This window comes from Parasteatoda tepidariorum, chromosome 8 (genome assembly GCF_982258835.1).
Source record: "Parasteatoda tepidariorum strain Cologne lab strain chromosome 8, Ptep-v5.0, whole genome shotgun sequence".
In the NCBI taxonomy this organism is placed as follows: domain Eukaryota; kingdom Metazoa; phylum Arthropoda; class Arachnida; order Araneae; family Theridiidae; genus Parasteatoda; species Parasteatoda tepidariorum.
In genome coordinates, this window is record NC_141762.1 from 71,546,777 (window position 1) to 71,568,073 (window position 21,297).

General features: G+C 25.5%; 1 protein-coding gene and 1 pseudogene across 4 annotated transcripts; both read left to right on the forward strand.

Annotated features, from left to right (window-relative positions):
- The first annotated feature begins 29 nt into the window (after window positions 1-29).
- LOC107443930 (prostamide/prostaglandin F synthase) lies at window positions 30-14,225 on the forward strand. Of its 2 annotated transcripts, none has more exons than XM_071181231.2 (7): window positions 30-168; window positions 2,994-3,082; window positions 4,402-4,606; window positions 6,658-6,709; window positions 7,888-7,951; window positions 8,388-8,463; window positions 11,404-13,951. In XM_071181231.2, exons 3-7 carry the CDS (start codon window positions 4,471-4,473, stop codon window positions 11,493-11,495), a joined length of 420 nt encoding a protein of 139 aa, XP_071037332.1. In that variant the 5' UTR covers window positions 30-168; window positions 2,994-3,082; window positions 4,402-4,470; the 3' UTR covers window positions 11,496-13,951. The 2 variants fall into 2 exon arrangements, with proteins under 2 accessions (XP_071037332.1, XP_015913441.3); XM_016057955.4 differs by having other exon boundaries at window positions 148-418; window positions 11,404-14,225.
- Window positions 14,226-15,707: 1,482 nt separating this feature from the next.
- On the forward strand, window positions 15,708-19,717 carry LOC107443927 (ubiquitin carboxyl-terminal hydrolase isozyme L3 pseudogene; annotated as a pseudogene). Of its 2 annotated transcripts, none has more exons than XR_015428558.1 (2): window positions 15,708-15,999; window positions 18,746-19,702. The product of XR_015428558.1 is annotated as a ubiquitin carboxyl-terminal hydrolase isozyme L3 pseudogene, transcript variant X1 (transcript). The 2 variants fall into 2 exon arrangements; XR_015428559.1 differs by lacking the exon at window positions 15,708-15,999 and adding an exon at window positions 16,247-16,587 and having other exon boundaries at window positions 18,746-19,717.
- Window positions 19,718-21,297: the final 1,580 nt, after the last annotated feature.

Here is a 21,297-nt window from a genome sequence, read left to right on the forward strand (position 1 = left end):
CTATTTTCAATAAATAGTTCCAATAAACTTGAATAGTGACCTGTATGGAAAATGAAATAGGCAACAGGAAACGTTCAAGACGTACTTTTTCCTCAGAGGATGAAAAAAATAGAAAAACTAAATATTAACTAAGATTTAGCTGCAAGCAGTAAATAAGTGTATCTCAAGGTAAAACATCGATAATTTATTATATTGTCTGATTGTATAGGGAAATGACAATCGCTATTCTAAATAAAAAATTGATTCGTATCTCGGAACCTTGAACGTAGAAATTTTCGTATTACCCAGAATACCCATTTTATTTATTTTTTGTCTCTTGTTTACTCCCTTCTTATATAAGAATTCACAGACTATTGTTTTAACTTTATCAAACTCGCACACCCTCTACGTCTTAGTTTAGTGCTGGCTCCTTAAACATGTAAATTTTTCTATGTTCATATACTATATAAATCCTAATACTGCATTTTTGTATTTTTCACTTTTTACAGCAATTGGTGACCAAGTTTGTTTTTTTAACACTTATATTTCATAAAAACTTTTTTTATGTTATGAGTTTTTTTGAAATTGTATATAGAAAAAGCTTTTTTCTGATGCAATTTACTAACTTTATTGGCTTTAGTTAATACTCTCCAGGGGTCTGTCTAGGGTTTTCTGAGAGGTACCTATTTTGTGAAAATTTAGATATCATTTGTGAAAAATTAAAAATTATGTTAAAAAATCAACACAAAAATATGGACTTATGGTTTCTAAGGGATACAAAAATAAAATTTTAAGAAAAAGTATTTTGTGAAACTACCGTTTCTCCTAAAATTGAATTTGTGAAACTACCGTTTTTCGTAAAGTTGAATTTGTGAAGGTACCGCTAAACGGTAGTAAATTCGGCCTGGACAGACCCCTGCTCTCATTCCAAACCAAACTGTTTTTGATGATCATATTCATCTTAGTAATTACAGGATAGAACAGAAGCCATGTTTCTTATCTTCTTTCCTGACTAGTAGTTTTCAAAATGGTGGTCTAAATTGAAAATCCTAAGAATTTTGCCATTAGGTTATTTTATTGCTAGATTTTTACTAAAACTTTTGTTAAGAGGTTTGATAGGTAATACATCAGAATAAGTGCGATAATGATGCCTTACATGATTATTATTGTTTAAATATATTATGTATAATAAAAAAATCTTAAGATAATAATAAACATTTTTGGTAGGTCAATTTTTTTTATATTGATTAATGTCATAGTCTATTAATAGTTTCATCATCATGTATTCCTATATATTTTGTGTTATTTTAAATATAAAAGAATAGCTCAAGACAAGTACATTTATGTGTTTGTTTTATTTAGTAAAAGTTTTTTTTGATGAAGTTATCATTCACAAAATTTTTGTATAAAATTAATTATATTCTGAGAATAATATTTTATTTTAAAAATAATTGACTTTTATAAACTTAAATGGAAACAATGTTTCGTTCTGCCTCAGAAAAAAAAAGCAATTAAGATTAACTGCTATATTTTTGAAAGAATTTAATTTAAAAAGTGCTGTCAGACTAAGGTTTGTAAGACTAGTTCCAACGATTAGGTTTCGGTGTAATCAGCAATAAGACTATTAATAACACTTAATTACAGTTTCCATATTTATGTTAGGGATAAAACTGGAAGATGTAAATAATTTTATATCATTATGTATTGTTTGGTAGACATTGTAATATAACATAAGTTCGAAAGCTATTTCTTTTGAGTCTGAAATCTTAATCTGAATCTTATCAATCTTAAATCAATCAAAAAGAAACAAATCTATAACAAAAGAAAATGTTAATTTTAAGAAAATGTATTTTATAGCTTCAATAGCATTGCTTAATTTTTTCAATTAAAATAATAAAAAAGGATTATTGACTTAAGACCGCTGTCTTAAAGTTAAAGTTTATTTTTAATTTTTCTTATAAATTAAAGGCAACTTAATATTTGTTGCGTTAAAAATAACAATAAAACTCTAACAATAATTTTACTTACATGTATTAAAATAAAGAAAATTTTACTTAAGTAAAACTTTTTAAATTATTTGTTGAAAAGAATATGCTTTTGAAGTATCATTAGACTTTCTTTTATTTATTTATTTAAAATAGTTAAGTTTTATTAGCTGATGGTTAAATTCTATTTGCAATATAAGTAAAAATAAATGTTAGTTTTATTTTATTATTATTTCATTTCTTTAATATAAAATATCAACTTATGGAAATCGAATTATTGGTTAAAAAATACTGAATATCTAACAAATTATTAAATAAGCAAATAGTGAAATAATTTAAAGAGAAACTTTTTTAAAAAGTACTAAATTTGATAGCACTATTGTTAAATTATTAAAATGCATCAAAACATCTCTTAACTTTTAATTTAGTTTAAACATATTAATGATTTTAACTAATATCAACAAAAAAAAATTTTAAATAAATAACATTAACTTTTTCGAAATTTTTGTATATTTGAAAATGACTGAAGATTTATTAATTTAAAAATAATCAAATTATTATACTTACGTGTATTAAATAGATTTTTTAAAAAACACTTTTTATAACAAATTATAAATTACTTAAATGCTAAAGATCGCACTTAAAATTGTACTGCTTAAAGTGAAAAAAATTATTTCAGGAAAAAACAATGAAGAATCTCTTTTTCTTTTTATTCATAATTTCTTTTCATTAATAGATTGAGTTCAGAACAAAAATTAAGGTAAAAATAAATCCAAATAACAGGGTTAAATCATTAAATCGCTAGCTTCTTCTTAAATCAGCTGCTTAAATCATAATACAGATGCTCGCAAGAAAGGAAAACCGCTATATCAGCATGACGATATCTATATGTTCAATCAATCATTCGCGACATATCGATTTATGGCCCAGTCCTATTTAGAGATCAGATAAAATGTGCAAGCTTATAACTAGAAACTATAAAAAATTAATTAGCTTATTAAACTGAAGTATATCTCTTTTCATTATCAGAAACTTTGTTATTGTCGCAGAACTGAGCAACTATGAATGAAGCAAAAAAGATTGCAGAAAATACTGTCAAATCTCCTATTAGTGGAGAGGTAAGATTTAATGTGATTCATATCAGTGTTAATTATTTTTTAAAGGATTTTCTCATAATTATATGCTATTGCCAGGCTCTTATACTTGCTATAAATCCAAGAAATTGATTTTATTTTTAAATGAAATCTTTATAAAATAAGATATTAGCTGAGTTATTCCATTTTCATTTTAACAAATTTTTAAATAAGAAATTTTGCATAAATTTATATTTATTAAAACTATTTTATTTAAAGTACTGTTACATTTTGTTTTGATATATGGTTTTAATGAAATATATAATTTAATAATATTCAGTTTATTTGAAAATTCATAGTCAGTTTTTATCTAAAATTTTCTTTTATGATTTTCTTATCCTCTGTCATAATTGTACATTTTTGACTACTGTTTTTTTTTATGGTTCTCTGTTAAGGATCTGCTTTTAATAAAAAAGTGAATAATAATAGCAATGTGTCCATACTGAGAACTAACAATGCTTTTAATTTAAATTACTGACCTTAATGAAAAAGAGTGATTCTTTTTTATTAATTGTCTTTAAAAAAAAAATACTTTGTAAAAGTAATAAAAATCACACATGAAAATAATTATTTTTTACATTTCTTTTTACTTGAACAAATTGTTTCTTATAAATCTTAATGTGAACATGTCTCAAGTATTCTTCAATATGTTTTTACTTTGATTATAAAATCTAAACATAGTTATTAAAGAAATACTTTAACAATTTTTAAATAATTTTCTGAAGAATACTTTCTGAAAAAAAGCATTATCACGTTAAAAGTTATAATTTTTTATTTAATACACATTTATTTTGTTTTATTTATTTTCAATCTTGTCGAATGTAAAAGAGTGTTTTTCATTTACATCCTTGTTTATTTTTACTTTGACTCCACAAAAAAAAAACATTTATTAAATACTTTTTTGATTAAAATTACAAAACACTTTTTTTAGTGACAATTAAATCTTAATTAGCTCTAGAAAAATTCGTAATTATATATATTTCTAACTCTTTGAGTTATTTATGTTGGAAGTTTGTCTTCTTCCTGTAAACTTATTAACTAATGCAGCATAAAAATTAAAAACATATATGTTCTTTATGAATGAGTTATCTGGTACAGAAAGCAAAAGAATTTATCATAGCGATTTGTTGTACAATTTTTGCATTCACATTTTTTTTATGTTTGTTTAATAATTTATTTCTCTTTTTCAAAGTTTAATCCCTACTTTAGAAGGATGATTTTAAATTTTAAAAAAAATAGCTTTTATTGTCTAACTGAATAAAATATTAATTTTGAAATACAATCATCATTTTTTTTTCCCTTAGATTGTAAAGATGAAATCTTTATGGGAGAATCAAGATTGTGTGGTCACCTTCTTCAGACGATTTGGATGAATGTTCTGTCGCTTAGCTGCAAAACAGCTGAGCGACATAAAACCACAACTTGATACAAAAAATGTCCGCCTAATTGGTATTGGTGTGGAAGAATTAGGAGTGGAGGATTTTATTAAAGGGGAATTCTTTACTGGAGGTAAAAATCAAATATAAGTAATCAATGCACTGAGAAATATTCAACAGCTTAGAAGGCTTTATCTATTTGAAGCAGTTATTAATATTTAGTTAATTAAATGATATTGTTTTAAATTATTATTTTGCTTTTTTTTTCAATAAACTATTATTTTTATATAAATAGACATCTTGTTTTAAGCATTAAATTAAATTATCTGTAGTAAAAATATATTATGTGTAGTAAAAATTTTGAATTATATTTTACTTTGGGTTGGGTTTTTTTTTTTTTTTTTTTTTAATATTTTTCGCTGGATTTATAGGTTTCTTGACTTCTAAATTCATTAAAAATATGACATTTTTTATTTTTAGTTATTTTTGTTTTAATTTCTTTTCTTTAAGTATAGATTTATTTATTTTATTACATTTTTTAATTTATGTGTAATTATGAATTTTTTTATGTACAATAAACAAAATAATACTGATAATATCTCAACTCTAAATAGAACTTAGTTTGAGGAAAGCTATCTAAAAAGAATTTTTTAATTTTCATGATGAACTTATAATGTAAATTTATATGATAGAATCATTAATAAATTCTAAATGCAATTTTTTTTATTCACTTTTGCTTCTGATTTATGTACACATAAATTTTCCTTAGTTTTAAAATATAATTTTGTTTGAATATTTTTTCACTTTAAGCTGAAAATGATGTTTATAACTGATTTTTTTTTGTTCAATAATTAATGTAAATAAAATTTGTAATTTAATTATAGGTCATTTTCATTTATAAAAACAAAATGTTTATTTGAACTTCAAAATTTATATATTTTAAAACTTTTTTTTAATTTTCTTGAATCTAAGAAAGATGTGGGGAAAAAATTTTGTTTATGGTAGATGTGATTTTTTTTTTAAATTCTTTTTATGTAGTAGGTTTTATGTTCCTTGTTTGTAAATAACTTGTTAAGTTTGACCTTGCAAATTCTTTACTTGAAAAGCATATTTTCATACAAGAATGGAGCCATTTGTTCCTCAAAAGATAATATTGTTTTTAATTAATTAATGTTGTTTAATTCAACCTTTTAAGGAAAAGACCTTGACAATGAAGTATTAAAAACATAATCTAATAGGGAAAATTCTTGTTATTATTATTAGTGTTTGATTCACAACCAGCTTAAAATATTTCTCTTTTTTGCTACTTGTATAAGTGTTGAAAAAAAATATATATTCTTTTAATGGGGGGAAAAAAATCCAAAATTTAGTTTATACAGACTCACTTTTTTTCTCCTTTGCTCTGTGTTTATTTTTTTTTTAATCACTTGTACATGCCTATACATGCTTAATCATTTTTTTTCTTTTGCATTTTTAGCATGATCTAGTAATATACTGCTTTATTTATTTGCATTAACATGGTTTATTTTTTATTCTTACATAATTTATTAAAATAATGTTTTTGTTAAATAATTTTGGCTCATATTTTTCATAATATAACACTACAGTTAAATTTAAAATAGTACTTTTAAATGATTTTCATGTAATAAAAAGAGACAAAATATATAAATTAAAAGATGGTCCCTTTTCCATTCTTTAATCTAAAATGTTTGTCAAGATTTTTTCATATTGAAAATTAAACTTGGCTTATGTTACTTTTTTTGTTATTTTTATGATGGTATTTAATCCTTAAATTATCAAACTATTTAAACCTCTAATAATGATAAAATAAGACAATTTTTAAATTACTTTTAGCTCTTATAAGTTAGATTGATAAGTATCTGGTACAATATGTAACAGATTCGTCCAAATTCTCTCTCTCTAGTACCCAGTGCTATATTGGTGTGTACTTGATATTCATAAAAAAATTTACCACTTATGTAAATTTTTATTGTTTTAATTTAGTTCTAGTATTTTATTGTTTTAAGACAACTAATATATTTATAATCATTACTATTTAGTTGTGTATACTTATAATCATTACTATTTAGTTGCGTATATTTATAATCATTACTATTTAACTGTGTTATTGTGCTTTCAACTTGACTAATTGATGATACTTTTATATTGACAATTATGTTTCAGATCTTTTCGTTGATATTGATAAAAAGTGCTACAAAGACTTGGAATACAAAAGGTAAATATCTTTACTCTTATAGATGAGCAATCAAGACCTATATTGAGTTACTTTTTTATGCAAAATTTTATTTTAAAATTTAATTAAATATTTGTTTTTGTTTTTTTAATAAAGTCAAATATTTCTAATTTCACTTATAAATAGATTTGTAAATTTTCTCAATGAGATAGGACTTAATCTTCTTTTCTACTGGGGTGGCAGTCAAAGATGTACTGTGAACTTTCTTATAATATAATTTCTTGCCATCTTGATCGTGGCTGAAGTTTTAAAATTTTTTAATCCTTTTTCAGATAGTCAATAAACCTAAGGTTTTATTTTCTCTTTTTTTCACAAATCAGATAACTTAGCTAAGAAGATTTTTAGTTAAGATTCTTGTTCAAAATTCACTCATATTTATTTATTTTTTTTAATTATCTGTCTATTGCTTCTGAATATTTAGGAATCTTCTCAAAAAATTTTGTCGATCTCTTTGTACAGTTTATTTAAAATTATTTTAATCCAATTAACAATTCAGTAGTCATAGAAATTTTTAAACATTGAGCAAAAGGATTGCTATCATGTAAATATTTTTTTTAAAAATTTACCTTTTATTTATTATTGCAATGCTTAACCAAATGACAATTTTTATCAAAATATGAAATCTTCAGATTTGAATTTCATTTGAAAGTTAAGTAATTAAAGACATTTTATAGCAAGTTAAGTTGAAAAGTCTTATAACGTGAAGTAAAATTTCATTGTGTGTGTTTTTTTTTAAATAGTATTATACATAACTAAATAATAATTTTTTTAGTTATAAATTGAAAAATGCTTGGAAATCGCACAAAATTCATCTTTGTTTCTGAAACTGTTGTGGCATGTCTGATAAAATTTCAAAAAGTGTCTATAAACAAAAATTGACAATAATTGAGCACTTAAATTACTAGTGTTTGCTCTTATTTATGTTTGTTTCTATTGAAATCATACACTTTTACAATTTAATAAAATAATGTACGAATTTTGCATTTGAACTATGTATTTATTGTGATTTTAATGAACTATTAATTTTTCTAAGACCTGCTATTTCAATTTTGCAATAGTTTTCTTTCTAACTCTGCGAAATTTTTTTCATTCAAAATAATTACTCTTGTTATGGAAAATACTTACTTGATTATTAAATTTAATTTTGTATTTTCTTCTAGACATGGTGTTTTAAGTCTTGGTTCAGCTCTATTATACAAATCCTCAAGAAATGCTATGTCAGAAGTAAGATTATTTGTTTTATTTTTGCATTGAAAAATAAAGAAAAATTAAATTGTGATTTTAATTTTACTTAACCTTTTTGAAATAATTAATTTAGATAGTTCTTTTAATTGAAATTTTCTTATCACCTCATCATAGTTTGTAAATCTAGTGAAACAAAACATAAAACAGACTAATATTGTTGAAATTTCATATGATCTTCTATAAACATTTAGGAAAATATTTTATGCTATTTAAATCTAATTTCTAGCTGTTTGTTTTTAGTATATAATTTTATGATAAATAGGCAAAATATTTTTATTATATAGATATTGTTATTATTATTTTATTTCTTGTGAATTAAGACGGAAAAAGAATTATGATAATTAATTTTCTTTTTCATAATTTGTAAGGTTTGAATTTTCAAAAATCTAATGTGTATGTGTTTTTCTCTGTCTAGGCAAAAGCTGCGAATATACCTAATGACTTGAAGGGGGATTATTATCAAGTTGGTGGCACTTTTGTTGTCATTAAAGGTATTTTTTTGTACATTTGTATTATCTGGTTAATTAAAACAACTCTAATTTATAAATAAATGCCAATAACAGTACCGGAGAGGAAAGCTAATGCAGACAATTTTCAGAAATAAATAAAAAACGTTTACTTAAAATCTGTTTGAACATACTTAGTATTTTGTTAGCTAAAATTTAATTGAGTATTTTTTAAATCTTCTACATATCTAACATTTATTATTATTATTATTAAAGTGGGAAGGTATATCTTCATTTATAAACATAACGTGTGTTTTATGCATGCAAGTCATAAAATCTCATATTTGATCTATTTTTACTTATAAAAGGAGTGGTCGAATTAAAAAGGCAACATTAATTTTAATCTCAAAATTCAGTTTTGAAAAATAATTTTATCAATGATCATTTTAATTACTACTTGGGCCTTATGAATATTAATTAACAACTTATCCTTGTTCTAACTATTTAAAAAGTGAACAAGTTTGTTAGAATGTTTTTTTTAATGTATATATATATGTATATATATATATTTATTTATTCAATACAAAAAATATTTTATTAATAATGTCACAGTTGACTTTTATTTTCAAAAGTAATTTGACAAATCAATATAAAATATCAGCTGAGTGGAAAGGCATAAATAGAATTTTGAAAGTACACATTTTATATTGGCTATTAAAACTTTAATGAAATTCTACAGTGAATCAACATTTTGAATTGGAAAAAAAACGAATCTTAAAACATGTAAAAGCGTTAGTTTTTATAAAATTTTCCAGTTTACAAAATATTAATGAAATCTTTCAGATAAAAGCCTAAAATTTTTAAAACTGCATAAAAAAGTTTAAAACTTTATGAAATTAATCTAACTTTCTAAAGATTCCAATAAGTCATGTGTTAATTATTTACCCACATTATTATCACAGCTTAATATTGATATATTCGCACTAGCCTATATGTTCATCGGAGCTCTCTGAAGTTATTTCAGGCATGTGAACCTTCCTTTAATTTGCAGGCTTCCTCGAATCAATTTATATTCCGGCAAAATTTTCTCTGAATACCGCCAATCTAAAATATAATTTTTTTTTACTTTCGCAATATTTTGTTAACAATGCATTTATTTTTTGCCCTAACTAGTTCCTTCTTTTTTTTCTTTCTAAGTTCTCATTCACATGCAATGTGGACTTTTTTCTATACAGATTTGTTAGAGAAAAACCAAACTTCATATAATCTTCAAAAGAAAAAGTTCTATAATAACTTCAACTAGAATTAATGAACTTCAGAGGAAAACCCAAAAGTATAAAGTTGGTAATTTTGAAAGTAATTCTGAAATGGCAAACTTATAAACGAGTGTTTATCAGTAAAAATGGTGTTTTTTCTCTTCTTTTTTTTAAAAAAAAACTTATATTTTAATGCGTAGCAATTTTGCTGCTACGCATTAAAATGGGAAATATTTTTCCACTTTTTTATTGCAAAAAAAAAAGAATCTGTAATTTTTTTTCAATTTATGTATAGAAAAAAAAATTCTTTCTCTCTTTAAAATTTATAAATGTTACCATTGTGCATGTAAATGACAGTCTTTTAAATATCTTCTATCTATTAAGAAAAAGGTAAGTGCTAAAAAAATATTACACTTTGAAAAATAAAAAATTTTGATAATTTCTTCTTCCAGCAATCACATTTCTGGTCATTTGTTCACCTAAGTTAATTTTTGGTTGATTAAAAAAAAGGCAAATCAAAATATGTAATATGCAAATTCATTCATTGCATTATGTGTACTATTGTAAAAAAAAAAAATAATAATAATAAATTGGCAATTAGCAAGTAAATTGTGAATTTACTTTTCCAGTGTAAAAACTTTTATTTTCTCTAATATTTTGCTTAGCAGTCAAGTGCATTGTCTGCAACTTCATACATAATAAAGTATAACAGGATTTTGTCAAACTGCCAAATTTTGAAAGATAAATAATAAAAATATTCTTGCTGTCGACAATAGCTTAATTTTTTCTCTACATATATTTTAGCGTAGAAGATAGGTATGTTCTAACTTTTCAAAATTATTTCTCTTCAATAAATACCTTATATATACCTACCTTTGACAAACTAAAAGATAAAACTTCTGTTTTTTAATTATTGTGCAATTTATTTTATTTGTTTAAAAAATGTAATATGGTATGTTAAAAATCTTTAAATTTGATAATAATTTACTCCTATTTTATTCTTTTTTTTTTTATCCTTTAATATTACTAGCTGAAATTATTAATAGAAAAGTCGGTCTACTATTATAAACATGAGTAGAAAAATACTAAAGTTAATAAGTTGAAAAATGGTAAATATTAGTTATCATTGAAACAAGAAATTAATTTACTCTTTAAGGAATATCCTTAAAGTTCAAATTTTTATAATAGTATAAATTGTACTAAAAATATATATAGAATAAAAAGAAAATAGTAAAATATTTCTTTAAAGCAGAAAGCCTTTTGCAAACACATTTGAACAAAATGAAAATGTCATGACATATGGCTATGTAAACCAAATTTTTTTCACTTTTTATCTTCCAAAGCATAAATGATATTTTTTTTTTAAATTTGTTAATAAGAAAATAGAAAAATATTTCTTTAAAGCAGAAAGCCTTTTGCAAACACATTTGAACAAAATGAAAATGTCATGACATATGGCTATGTAAACCAAATTTTTTTTCACTTTTTATCTTCCAAAGCATAAATGATATTTTTTTTTAAAATTTGTTTATAAAATGATTTCTATAAAGCTAAGTTTTTAGCCTGATAGTTATTATTCCTCAATAGAAAATGTGATGCTATATGCCTTCAGCACAGAATTTTTTTATATTACTTTAAGAATGATGTGCAATTTTCTTAAAAATCTTTTGACAAACTGAATGTTTTTCATAATTCTTATATGGGCTTATTTTTTTTTCCTGTGCTTTAGGAGGTGAGGAGGTGATCTTTAGCCATAAGCAACAAGAATTAGCTGATCATGCTGATACTAAAGAAATATTGAAATGCCTGAATATTGAATAAATTGTTTCAGGGTTGGCATAATTTAAATCAACTGCAATTTTATTAAGAAATATATTCATTTAAACCAATTGATTTGCTTTAAATAAATCATTAAGTCAAAAATATTTTTATAAATATATCCTTTAGGATTATTTATAAAATTCTTGTGTGATTCATTTTAACAGTCTGGTTTCACTGATGATAAAGGTAATAATAAAGATTCAAAGAAATAATGAAAAGGGAATTATTATATTATGGAATAAAGTGAAAATTAAAAAAAGAGAGAAACGCTAAAAGTGGAAGGAAGCTTTAAGATTTTTCTTTTTCTGTACGTAAAATAATTTGTTGGCATTCAATATATCTCAATTGTATCCATTTAGTTTATAGTTCAATATTTGAATACTTTATGTGATTTTAAAGCATATTGAATATGTAATTAGTGAATACCAATTTTGAAGAAAGGCTTGTCTTACCTAAGAACCTTACAATAAGTTTTTTTATTGTATTTTTCATTAGGTATCTAATTGACAAATTGCCTCTCTGTCTTTAAAATTTTAGGATGAATAGCTTGAACAAAAATTACTGTGATTCACTGACTAGTTTGTAATAATTAAATTTTCAACTATTTTCGCTTTATTATTGTTATACAATTTTGAGTTCTGTTAATATATTTAACCAATGATTCGAAATAAAAAAGATCTGATTTAAATAAAATAATCTGATGATGATATAAAAAATCTGATTTAAATAAAATAAAAAATCCAATTTAAATCAAATAAATTTGATTTTTTAAAATAAAAAAAATCATGAATTTTGCCAGCCCTGAATTTTTTTGATTATTAAATATTCTTTTGAATCTTTGAAAGTTGAAGTGTTATTAAAAATGTTCCAATTGAAGTATTTTGAATATTAAAATAATTGTAACTTAATCTAATTGAACAATCTTGCCTTTAATTATGTTTTTGCCTGCTGATATAAATTTTAAAACCTTGTGCAAACTCAATTAAAATTATGCAAAAAGCTCTTTAGGAGACTTTTTTAAGTTTGTTGTTTAAAGATTACAGTGGATTTTTAAAAATCATTATATTAGTTGTTTTAAATTCAATTTTCTATGAGCTCAATTGGTGGGGGAATGTTAGCAATAATGATAAATATACTGAAGTCTTGTTTTCTATTTTAATTTAAATATTACAATTATAGTGACTAAATTTGTTTCTTTTTTCCTACCTGACAAAAATTTCTGAACTTAATTAGAAATTAATTAAAAAATTTTGTAGGACTGCATCATAGCCTAAAAATTATGGGTATGCATACTAGTTGATGTGAAATAAAAACTTGTAAAATTATTTTTATTATCCATATAAGAAAAAAAATTATAATCTGTATCAGAAAAAATAATGGAAAAAGGTGAGAAGTTTAATTTCCTAATGCAATCTTTCAATGGAATATGTTAAGTATTTAAATAATTCTAATTTATTTTATTAGATAATTTTGATCCTACTTAATCTTGATTTGAAATTTTTAATAAACTATATTTTTGTTTGAAAATTATGAACAATGCAGAATCCATGTTGATGACAATGAAAAATCCATATATTTTTATTTTTTTTATAATCTTTATTTAAATAAGGAATAAAAAATTCTGTTTACATTCAACTTTTTGGCATAATTAATTAGTTGACATTAATATAACTTCATTTAAGTCCCCTGTCTTGCCTGACAGAAATTTCTGAACTTTAATATAACTGAATTTAACCATTCTGAAAAGTTTTTAGTGAATGACATTGTTGCCTTAAATATATACGGACAATGGTTGATGTAAATGAATACTTACTGAATTGTTTTGATATCGGTTATCGGTATATGGTTTTTTATTATTATTTTTTTTAACCTTTTCATATTTAAGAAATGCTGTATGAAATCCATAGTTAAGTTTTTCACAATTGTTGAATTATGAATTTTTAAAAATGTAAGCAAAGCAGAAAACAATCGTGAAAGTGTTTAGTCAATGATATTGCTGCCCTAAAACTATGGGCAACAGTTGATGTAGATAAATACTTTCATAGTTTGTTTGATAACGTGTATCTTTTTTGTTTTACTTTCTTACATATAAACAAGAATGAGCACACTAACATTATAATAAGTTTTGAAATATGCAAGCAGAACTAAAAAAAAAATCAGTTTTAAAAATGATTGTATGTTTCAAAATACATAAATATGTGTGTTATATTGTTATTTCTACATAAGTATTATTAGAAATGTAGTTCTTTTTTTATATCATTATCTAGGCATTATTTAGTTTCTTCTTTATAAGTATTGTCATTTTGATTTATATTTTTTAAATGGTTTTGCCATGGTTTTTCCTTTTTTACTTTCTTTTCATTTTACATAAAATTTTGTTTTACCTTAATGTTGTTTGTTGTTTTTTATTTTATGTATTATAGTCAAAGTTGTTGTAATAAAAATGTTATCACTTACCAGAAGAGCCTTAAATGACGTTTTTGTTTTAAACATTCGGAACAGTAACTGATGTTCGAACTGTTCTGGTTTATAGGGATTATTTTGTGCAGAAATTAAGGATTAAAATTATGCTCTTTTTTTTTTAAAATTTCAATGTTTTGTAAATAACATGATTGAAACAAAATATTTTATAACATTAATACATGTATATATACGAAAATCTTCAGTGTTATAACCATGTGATATTCTGCACTTAATTTTTGTTTTTAATTAAAATATTTTATCTTTTTACTTGTACTGATTACTTTAACACAATTACCCTTTCAATATAAATATAGTCCAGAAACAACACTAAAATGCTATAAACATTAATCGTCGTCACATTTTCTTCAAATGTCAAGTTAGCCTATATTATTAATAAAGCTGGGGAATGTTTCCAAAAAGATATTGATTAAAGTTTTTACAGTAAAAGATTAAAAGTTTTTATTGCCATGTCTTTAATTAGAACATAACATTTGATTATGACGCATTTATACCCATACAATTTTAACATCATGCAATTAACCAATCTTTAAAACATCTTGTTTTTCTCTTTGCTTTAATAGTCATTATTGAGTGGAATATAATATTTAATCTTCATTAATATAACTTAAAGTAAATTAATTTGATCTTTATTAATATAACACCAAAGCTCTTGTTTTATGTATAAGTAAAAAAGAATTTAAAGAGACAAAAAGGTCTTTTTAAATATTTGCAAAAAAAAAAGATGTAAACAAGAACTATTTGCCTTTTATAATTTCATATTGCATCATGTTTAATTAATATATTTACTTTTATTCGTAAAACTATACTTTTTTTTCAATGGTTTGCCTATGTAATTGTGACTTTTAAATTAAAAGGGAAAAGAAACAAAATAGCAATGTGAATATTTTATGTTTAAACGATTTCTTTTTAATTATATGTGATTTAACAGTTTTTTTATTGGTTATTAAAACAATTATGGTGAGTTATTGCCATAGAAGAATTATAATGAATCAAAAAGTAAGTCTTTCTATAAAATGGAAAATAATATATCAAGTGTACCATAAGTTCTCATACATGGATTGACTAAATGTATTGTGTTTTTCATTTAGAGTAAGAGAAACAACATTAAATATAAAATTATAACAAGTATAATTTGACTTAATAAATTTTTAGTCTTTTTCTCAAAATTGATACTAGAAGCTCACTCTGCATCCATAGAAATTCATTTCCTTTATTCGCTACGCAAAGCTTCGAAATTGTTCAAATTTTTATTACAGCATCACTAAGAAAAATCTTTTAGGCCATTCAACTTTTGGCAGAAACCTTCCAAATTGCTTATGAAAATTTATCTTAAATAAAGAGCATATCCGGAAAAAATAGCTTTTAAAAAGATTCCAGTTGGAAAATTTTAAATGGACCCGTATTAACATCGATAGTTATTTTATTAATGTCTTATAAAAGTAAACATTTACTAATAAGGAAAAAAAAGTGAGAATTTCATAAAGTCAAAATGCTTTTGAGATCATTTTCTTCTCTGGAAAGAAATGTTTCCGAATTGGGTATAATATGAAAAAAACACAACTACTTCCACTTCGAAATTTTTACTAGGAATAACATTTACCTTTTAGTTTAATTAATAAGCTGAGTTTTAAATACGTTTACTAAATTCATGAACTTAGATAAAACAACAAAATAAATTATTTCAAAAGGAACTAGACTAATATAATTTCAACCTGCCGAGTAGCGACTTATAACAACACACTTCATTTAATGTGTACTTGTTGCTAGAAATCAGGTTCGCAGAAAATGCTGTTAACTAGTTAAATTTAGTAGGAATAACACGACCTGTGACGTAGGCTATATAGTATACCCAATTCTGAACCGTAAAATAAACGGCATGCATCTCTATTTCCCCTTACCTACAAGTTTTAGTAAATGATAAAAATGCTGGTTAACTTAAGCATAGTTAAGTATATCTGAGAATTACCAAGCTTTTTCAGTACAGAAATATGTATAGAAGAATTTAATCAAAATCCTAAATGTAAGTATGTGTTTATTACTATTATTTTGGTTTTAATAAAGTTTGCACTTTTGCTACTTGAATTTTTAAAAGTAAAAACTTCAAAAAGCGTACACTAGTGATAAAAAGGATTTTATATTCTCATAAAATCTTTCCTGTTAAAAATGTGAAATATTATGAATTTGTTTTACTTTCAATTTAAAATTTCATAAAGATTAAATTAGATTAATCCCAATATACGTTCCACGATGGATTATAAAGTTTGCTATCTATTGTATATTTGGAATGGTACGTTTTGCTTTTTAGCCATTTTGGAATTTGCTGTTTTGGCGACAGGTTTCAAAATCTCTTTAAACGTGTAGCGTATACTAGGATTTTACAGAAAATTAAATAAAGAATTTCAGTTTCAGATGCGGAGAATGATGCATAGCATAGTAAAAAGATTCATTTAATACTTTGAAAAACAGTGAACCTGCTGAACGTTAATCTTGATTTCCTTGATCTTTTTCATTCAAGAACTAAGATAAATTACCTTCGGCGTGACAAAACACACTTAAATGTGACAAAAATATCCTGTTAGTAGACGTTCGTAAAACATGCCCAAGCCACGTAAGTGTAGTATTAATTATTGTGATGCCACAATAGGTATTAAATATTTCTTAGCTATTAAAATTTCTAATCAAAGAATGAAACTAATTTAAAAATTCAGAAAAAGACAAAATAAGTAAGTAACATTAAAATAATAAATCAAAATGGAACGCTTAAAGCAGAAAACGACAAAAATTTTAAGATCTATTAAAATATCTCAAACTAATTTTTTTAACCCCAGCGGTATCTGGTTGACTGGAATTCTGTTCTTACCCGCACCGACCACAGTGTTGACGTAAAATCTCTGTGGTAGACGGAAAATGGGTTAGAATCCCCTTACTAACGGTAGGATGTTCGTTGTTTTCCTCTCCATGTAACGCAAATGCTGGTTAGTTTCATGAAAAAGTTTTCTACGAAAGCTAATTTGTTCAGATGCTTGATCAAAGAGATCCCTTGTCTTTTGTGTTGGGTTCATAATTACGAGGCTGGGGAATTGAACGTTAGTAGACGTTAACTCAAAATTGGGTTCGACTGTTCACCGACGGTTATAAAATAAAAAGAAAAAAAATGACAGTTGTGAACTCAGAATTGGATCGGCTATTCAACGCCGCATATGAAATAAAATAAAAAGTTCATGTTAACTATAAATTCACCTTGAAAAATTAGTAGTGCCATCTTATATTCTAAAATTTACTTTTGGGTACAAAAAGGCTGAAGACAATTGGTTTATGTCTTTTAAAACTGTAAAAATAGCTAAAATCTATATATATATTTCTCTTACACGGCACCAAAAAAAAGCCTCATTACAACTCCCCGAATGGCAACGTTAGAAAATCCACCAATGATTGCTGCTAAAAATGTCACATGAGGTGGCTCAACATATAGCGCTTTTAAAAACGGAAACAATAACCAGAGTGAGCATTATCAGGTTGTTCAATTCAGATTCCTGCCCTAAAAACATGATAATATTTAATTTAAACTGGCTCTGAAAAATATAAATGCTGTTGCCAGCCATAGAATTTTTTGAAAGCTAACTTAGCAACATAAAACAAAATGACATAGAAGCGCAACTAGATCAAAATTATGATACCTGAGCCCTTGACATAACGAATCCTTCAATTCTATAAGTGTTGTATCGCCAAATGCCCAGATTAACAATTGTGTTTTTAAAGAAATTTTACAACTTCTTACATTTTACAACTTCATATTAAACTTCTGTTGTGTGTCTGAATACTGACATTTAGAACAAAATTAAGGTTTAGAATTGCCTCGGAGAAATTTGAATTGTTAACAATGACTTAAACAAAAAGTTTTATTTTAACTGACAAATACTATATTATAATTTTAACTTTTTCTATGACTATACTCATTTTCTTATTCTTTTCTTTGTTTTTTATACATTTTATATTTTTGTGATAAAATAAAAAACTTATAGTTGTTCTGCTTCTGAACACTGATGAAAACACAAAATGATGGGCTTCATCAACAATCAAAAATATATACAATTATTTTACAAATTCCATATTATTAGGGTGACGCCCTTCAGAGAATTAAAAATACAAAATTATCTTCATCGAAGCCGATGCTTTACATACGGCGTCCAGTGGGAGACTACTATTTCATATTGTTTTACAACACATGGCTTTAGCCCTCTGGTGGGAAAGACTTTAAAACAAAACTTACAATAATTACTTTTCTCAACAACTGAAATTTAGAATAGTGTGATTAAGAAAAATATGTAAACTGTTTGCAATTTCAAATTAATATTGAAATGTACAGGTTTTGAATTTTCGACAGTGAAAAGTTTTCGGAACTTCAGTATTCAAAAAAGTATACAAAAGCTAGATGTTAAGAACGTATCCAATGAGCGAGCAAAGCGAGCATTGGATTGCGAAGCAATCCGAAAAGAACTGGGAAAGCAGTTCCGGGGGTTGACGAGCGCCAGCGAGCAGGGGGCGAAGCCTCCTAGTTAAAAATATTCAAACTATACCTGGCCTAAACTGCTTGGCAAACTATGCCTTTTTTTTAATATTGTTTTATCATTCCTTATTGGTCGTGTAATTTACGACAATCTAAGCAGAAGTTTTCGAAATTATAGCCAGTTGCGATTTTCAATGCTATTTATTGTTTATTTTTAACTGTTTAATTTAAACCTTAAGTTGCTGTTTTTTTCCCGTAGGTGTCTGATTGTAGAAATTGCTTAAATCCTACATTAATTTAGCAAAGCCAAAAGCGCCTACGATATTAAAGATTCAAATAGTCTTATCTTTTTTTGTTTGTCTTTTATGATGAGTGACTCGGAATGGATGGAACTGGAATCAAACCCAGATGTGATGAACAATCTATTGATATCTCTAGGGGTGCCAGCTAAATGGAAAATATTTGATATCCTATCACTCGATGATGAGTATCTAGATACGATTTCTCAACCAGTTCTGGGTGTTATATTTATTTTCCCATTTACAGCGATCTATAAAAAATATTGTTCTAATCTAATGCGACAGTTGGAAAAGTCGCTACAGAATGTAGATCCAAAAGTTTTCTTCATGCTCCAAACAATCAGAAATGCCTGTGGCACCATAGCCGTCATCCACGCTATTGCTAATAACATGGAACACATGAATTTAAATCCTGAATCCATAGCCTTCAAGTTCATTAAAAAATGCATAGCTCTAGATCCTTCAGAAAGGGCGCAAGTGCTTGAAAAAGACGCTGGCATTAAAGAAGCCCATCAATCAGCGAATTTTTATTCCACTCCAACAAGTCAGGGGGGTTCATCCTCTGCAGAGAAGGAGGATTCCCCTCAAGCTCCCGTAAAGACTTCGGATAACCATTATTTAACACTGGTTAATGTTAATTCGAAACTCTATGAGCTAGATGGGTACAAGGACATGCCAGTATACCACGGCGATTCTACCAAAGAGACGTTTTTAAAAGATGCTGCCCGGATTTGTCGAGAATACATAGAAAGGCAGCCGGATAGCTACAATTTTGCTGTTTTAGCTTTTGGAGAATCGGAAACGTTGGATGAACATCGCAGTCAGCAGTAAAATTTTGTGTCCTTACAGTTATCTTTATCATTTACTTATGTCATCATTGTTCTATGACTTTGTATATATGCTATTATTGCAATAAATTCAGCATTATATTGCCTAATTATCATTGATCAAACATCGCAGATTAAAATATCCCTTAATTTTTATAGAAGTTGGATAGGTTTTTTGTCTCTCAAGTGTTAAAGATAGATTCTGCAAAATATCAATGTATGAAATACGAGTCATAAGTCATGTGGTAATTATAAACAATCACGTTTTTCCTAATAAGAGAGATAACAACAAGGTAGGGATATGTGTGTCATCGCCTTATGTTCCTAACTCTTATTTTAAAATAAAATAGGGAAAAAAAATATTGTCCATATTCTCTACACTCATGTTTTTTTTCTTCTTTTTTTAAGATAAAGTATATTATTGCTCGGTATTCCATCAACTGAAGTTTTCCATAACATACCCTAATCGGATTTTGTTAAAATAATAACAGTATAAACATAATAACTGAATAAATCAATTTAAGTTAAATTTATATTTCATGAAGGAAGCTGATTTTATAAGCAACGTTATTTTTCCTTGATGGTCAACTTAGTATTATTTTTTTAAAAAAAAGGAATGCATACTTATAAGTTAATTTTGGTAATCTGAAGATCCTCACCTAAATTGGACAAAGAAACAATCCTTTTTAAATTCCCCTACGGAGAAAAGAAAATTTTTCATTACCTTTTGGAGTGGGAACACTTACTAAGCCACAATTTATTTCAATGTATTTGAAATGGTTTGTAGCTTTAATTAAAAACAACGAAAATTTTTTGCTCCTTTCATGGGACCGTTATTATTATTTTTTCTTACTACGGTTTTTTGAAATTAAAATAATGAATGAATAATGTTTTTATCAGAAAATAGATTATCCGCCGGGATCTAAACTAGTAGAATCACCAATGATTTAATTAAAGATGTGATTTAGTACAATTGAAAAATAGTAAAGACAATTAGTAAATATGTTCATTTATTAAACCGCAATAAGTACATCTAAAGCAATGGGGTACCTGAAAGTGACGTAGTGTGGGTATATCGATCCTGATTGGTTGTTTACGTTTTGTTTACGTTTGTAACTGTTCTTTCCATCCTATTTCGTGTAGTCCGAGCCCGTCAAATGTCAATTCTCATAAGTGACTCATTCTATATTCTTTCACAAAGATACTATCACAAAAATGGAAATTCTTCCATTATACATTTCTCACCTAACACGAAAACAGGCTTGAAGTCATGAAGAACATAAAAAAACTAATTATGCATGGAAGTTGCCTGGTATAAAACAAAAATATATCACGGTTACAATAAAATACGTAAACAAATAATAAATCTAAGTTAAGTACGAGACTTAGACGAGAAAGAGCTATATTTCAACAAATTCGATACGTATTTAATGAACTTAGCGTTAATTAACATTCCAACTTATGTGACCAATCTTAGCTCAACTTTAACACGCCATTTTGCTTCTAAACTATCAGTTGGAGCTGATATCATAGGTCACGTGTGTGTTTATCCGTTATCTTCTTCTTGAAATGCAAGTACCCAATTTATAACCTCTTTAAACAAAAGTGAATCTCGTTCTGTTCTAAAAGTAATGTAAAAATAAGAACACAATTCGCTCGTGATGTTTTTAATATTAGCGTTCTAT

What these genes read in the sequence shown, in the direction of transcription:
- LOC107443930 (XM_071181231.2), top strand. Translation starts at nt 4,471, where the DNA reads ATGTTCTGTCGCTTAGCTGCAAAACAGCTGAGCGACATAAAACCACAA. An exon ending in CAAGAAATGCTATGTCAGAA is followed by an intron (nt 7,952 to 8,387) that starts GTAAGATTATTT and finishes TTCTCTGTCTAG; the next exon opens with GCAAAAGCTGCGAATATACC. An exon ending in CACTTTTGTTGTCATTAAAG is followed by an intron (nt 8,464 to 11,403) that starts GTATTTTTTTGT and finishes CCTGTGCTTTAG; the next exon opens with GAGGTGAGGAGGTGATCTTT.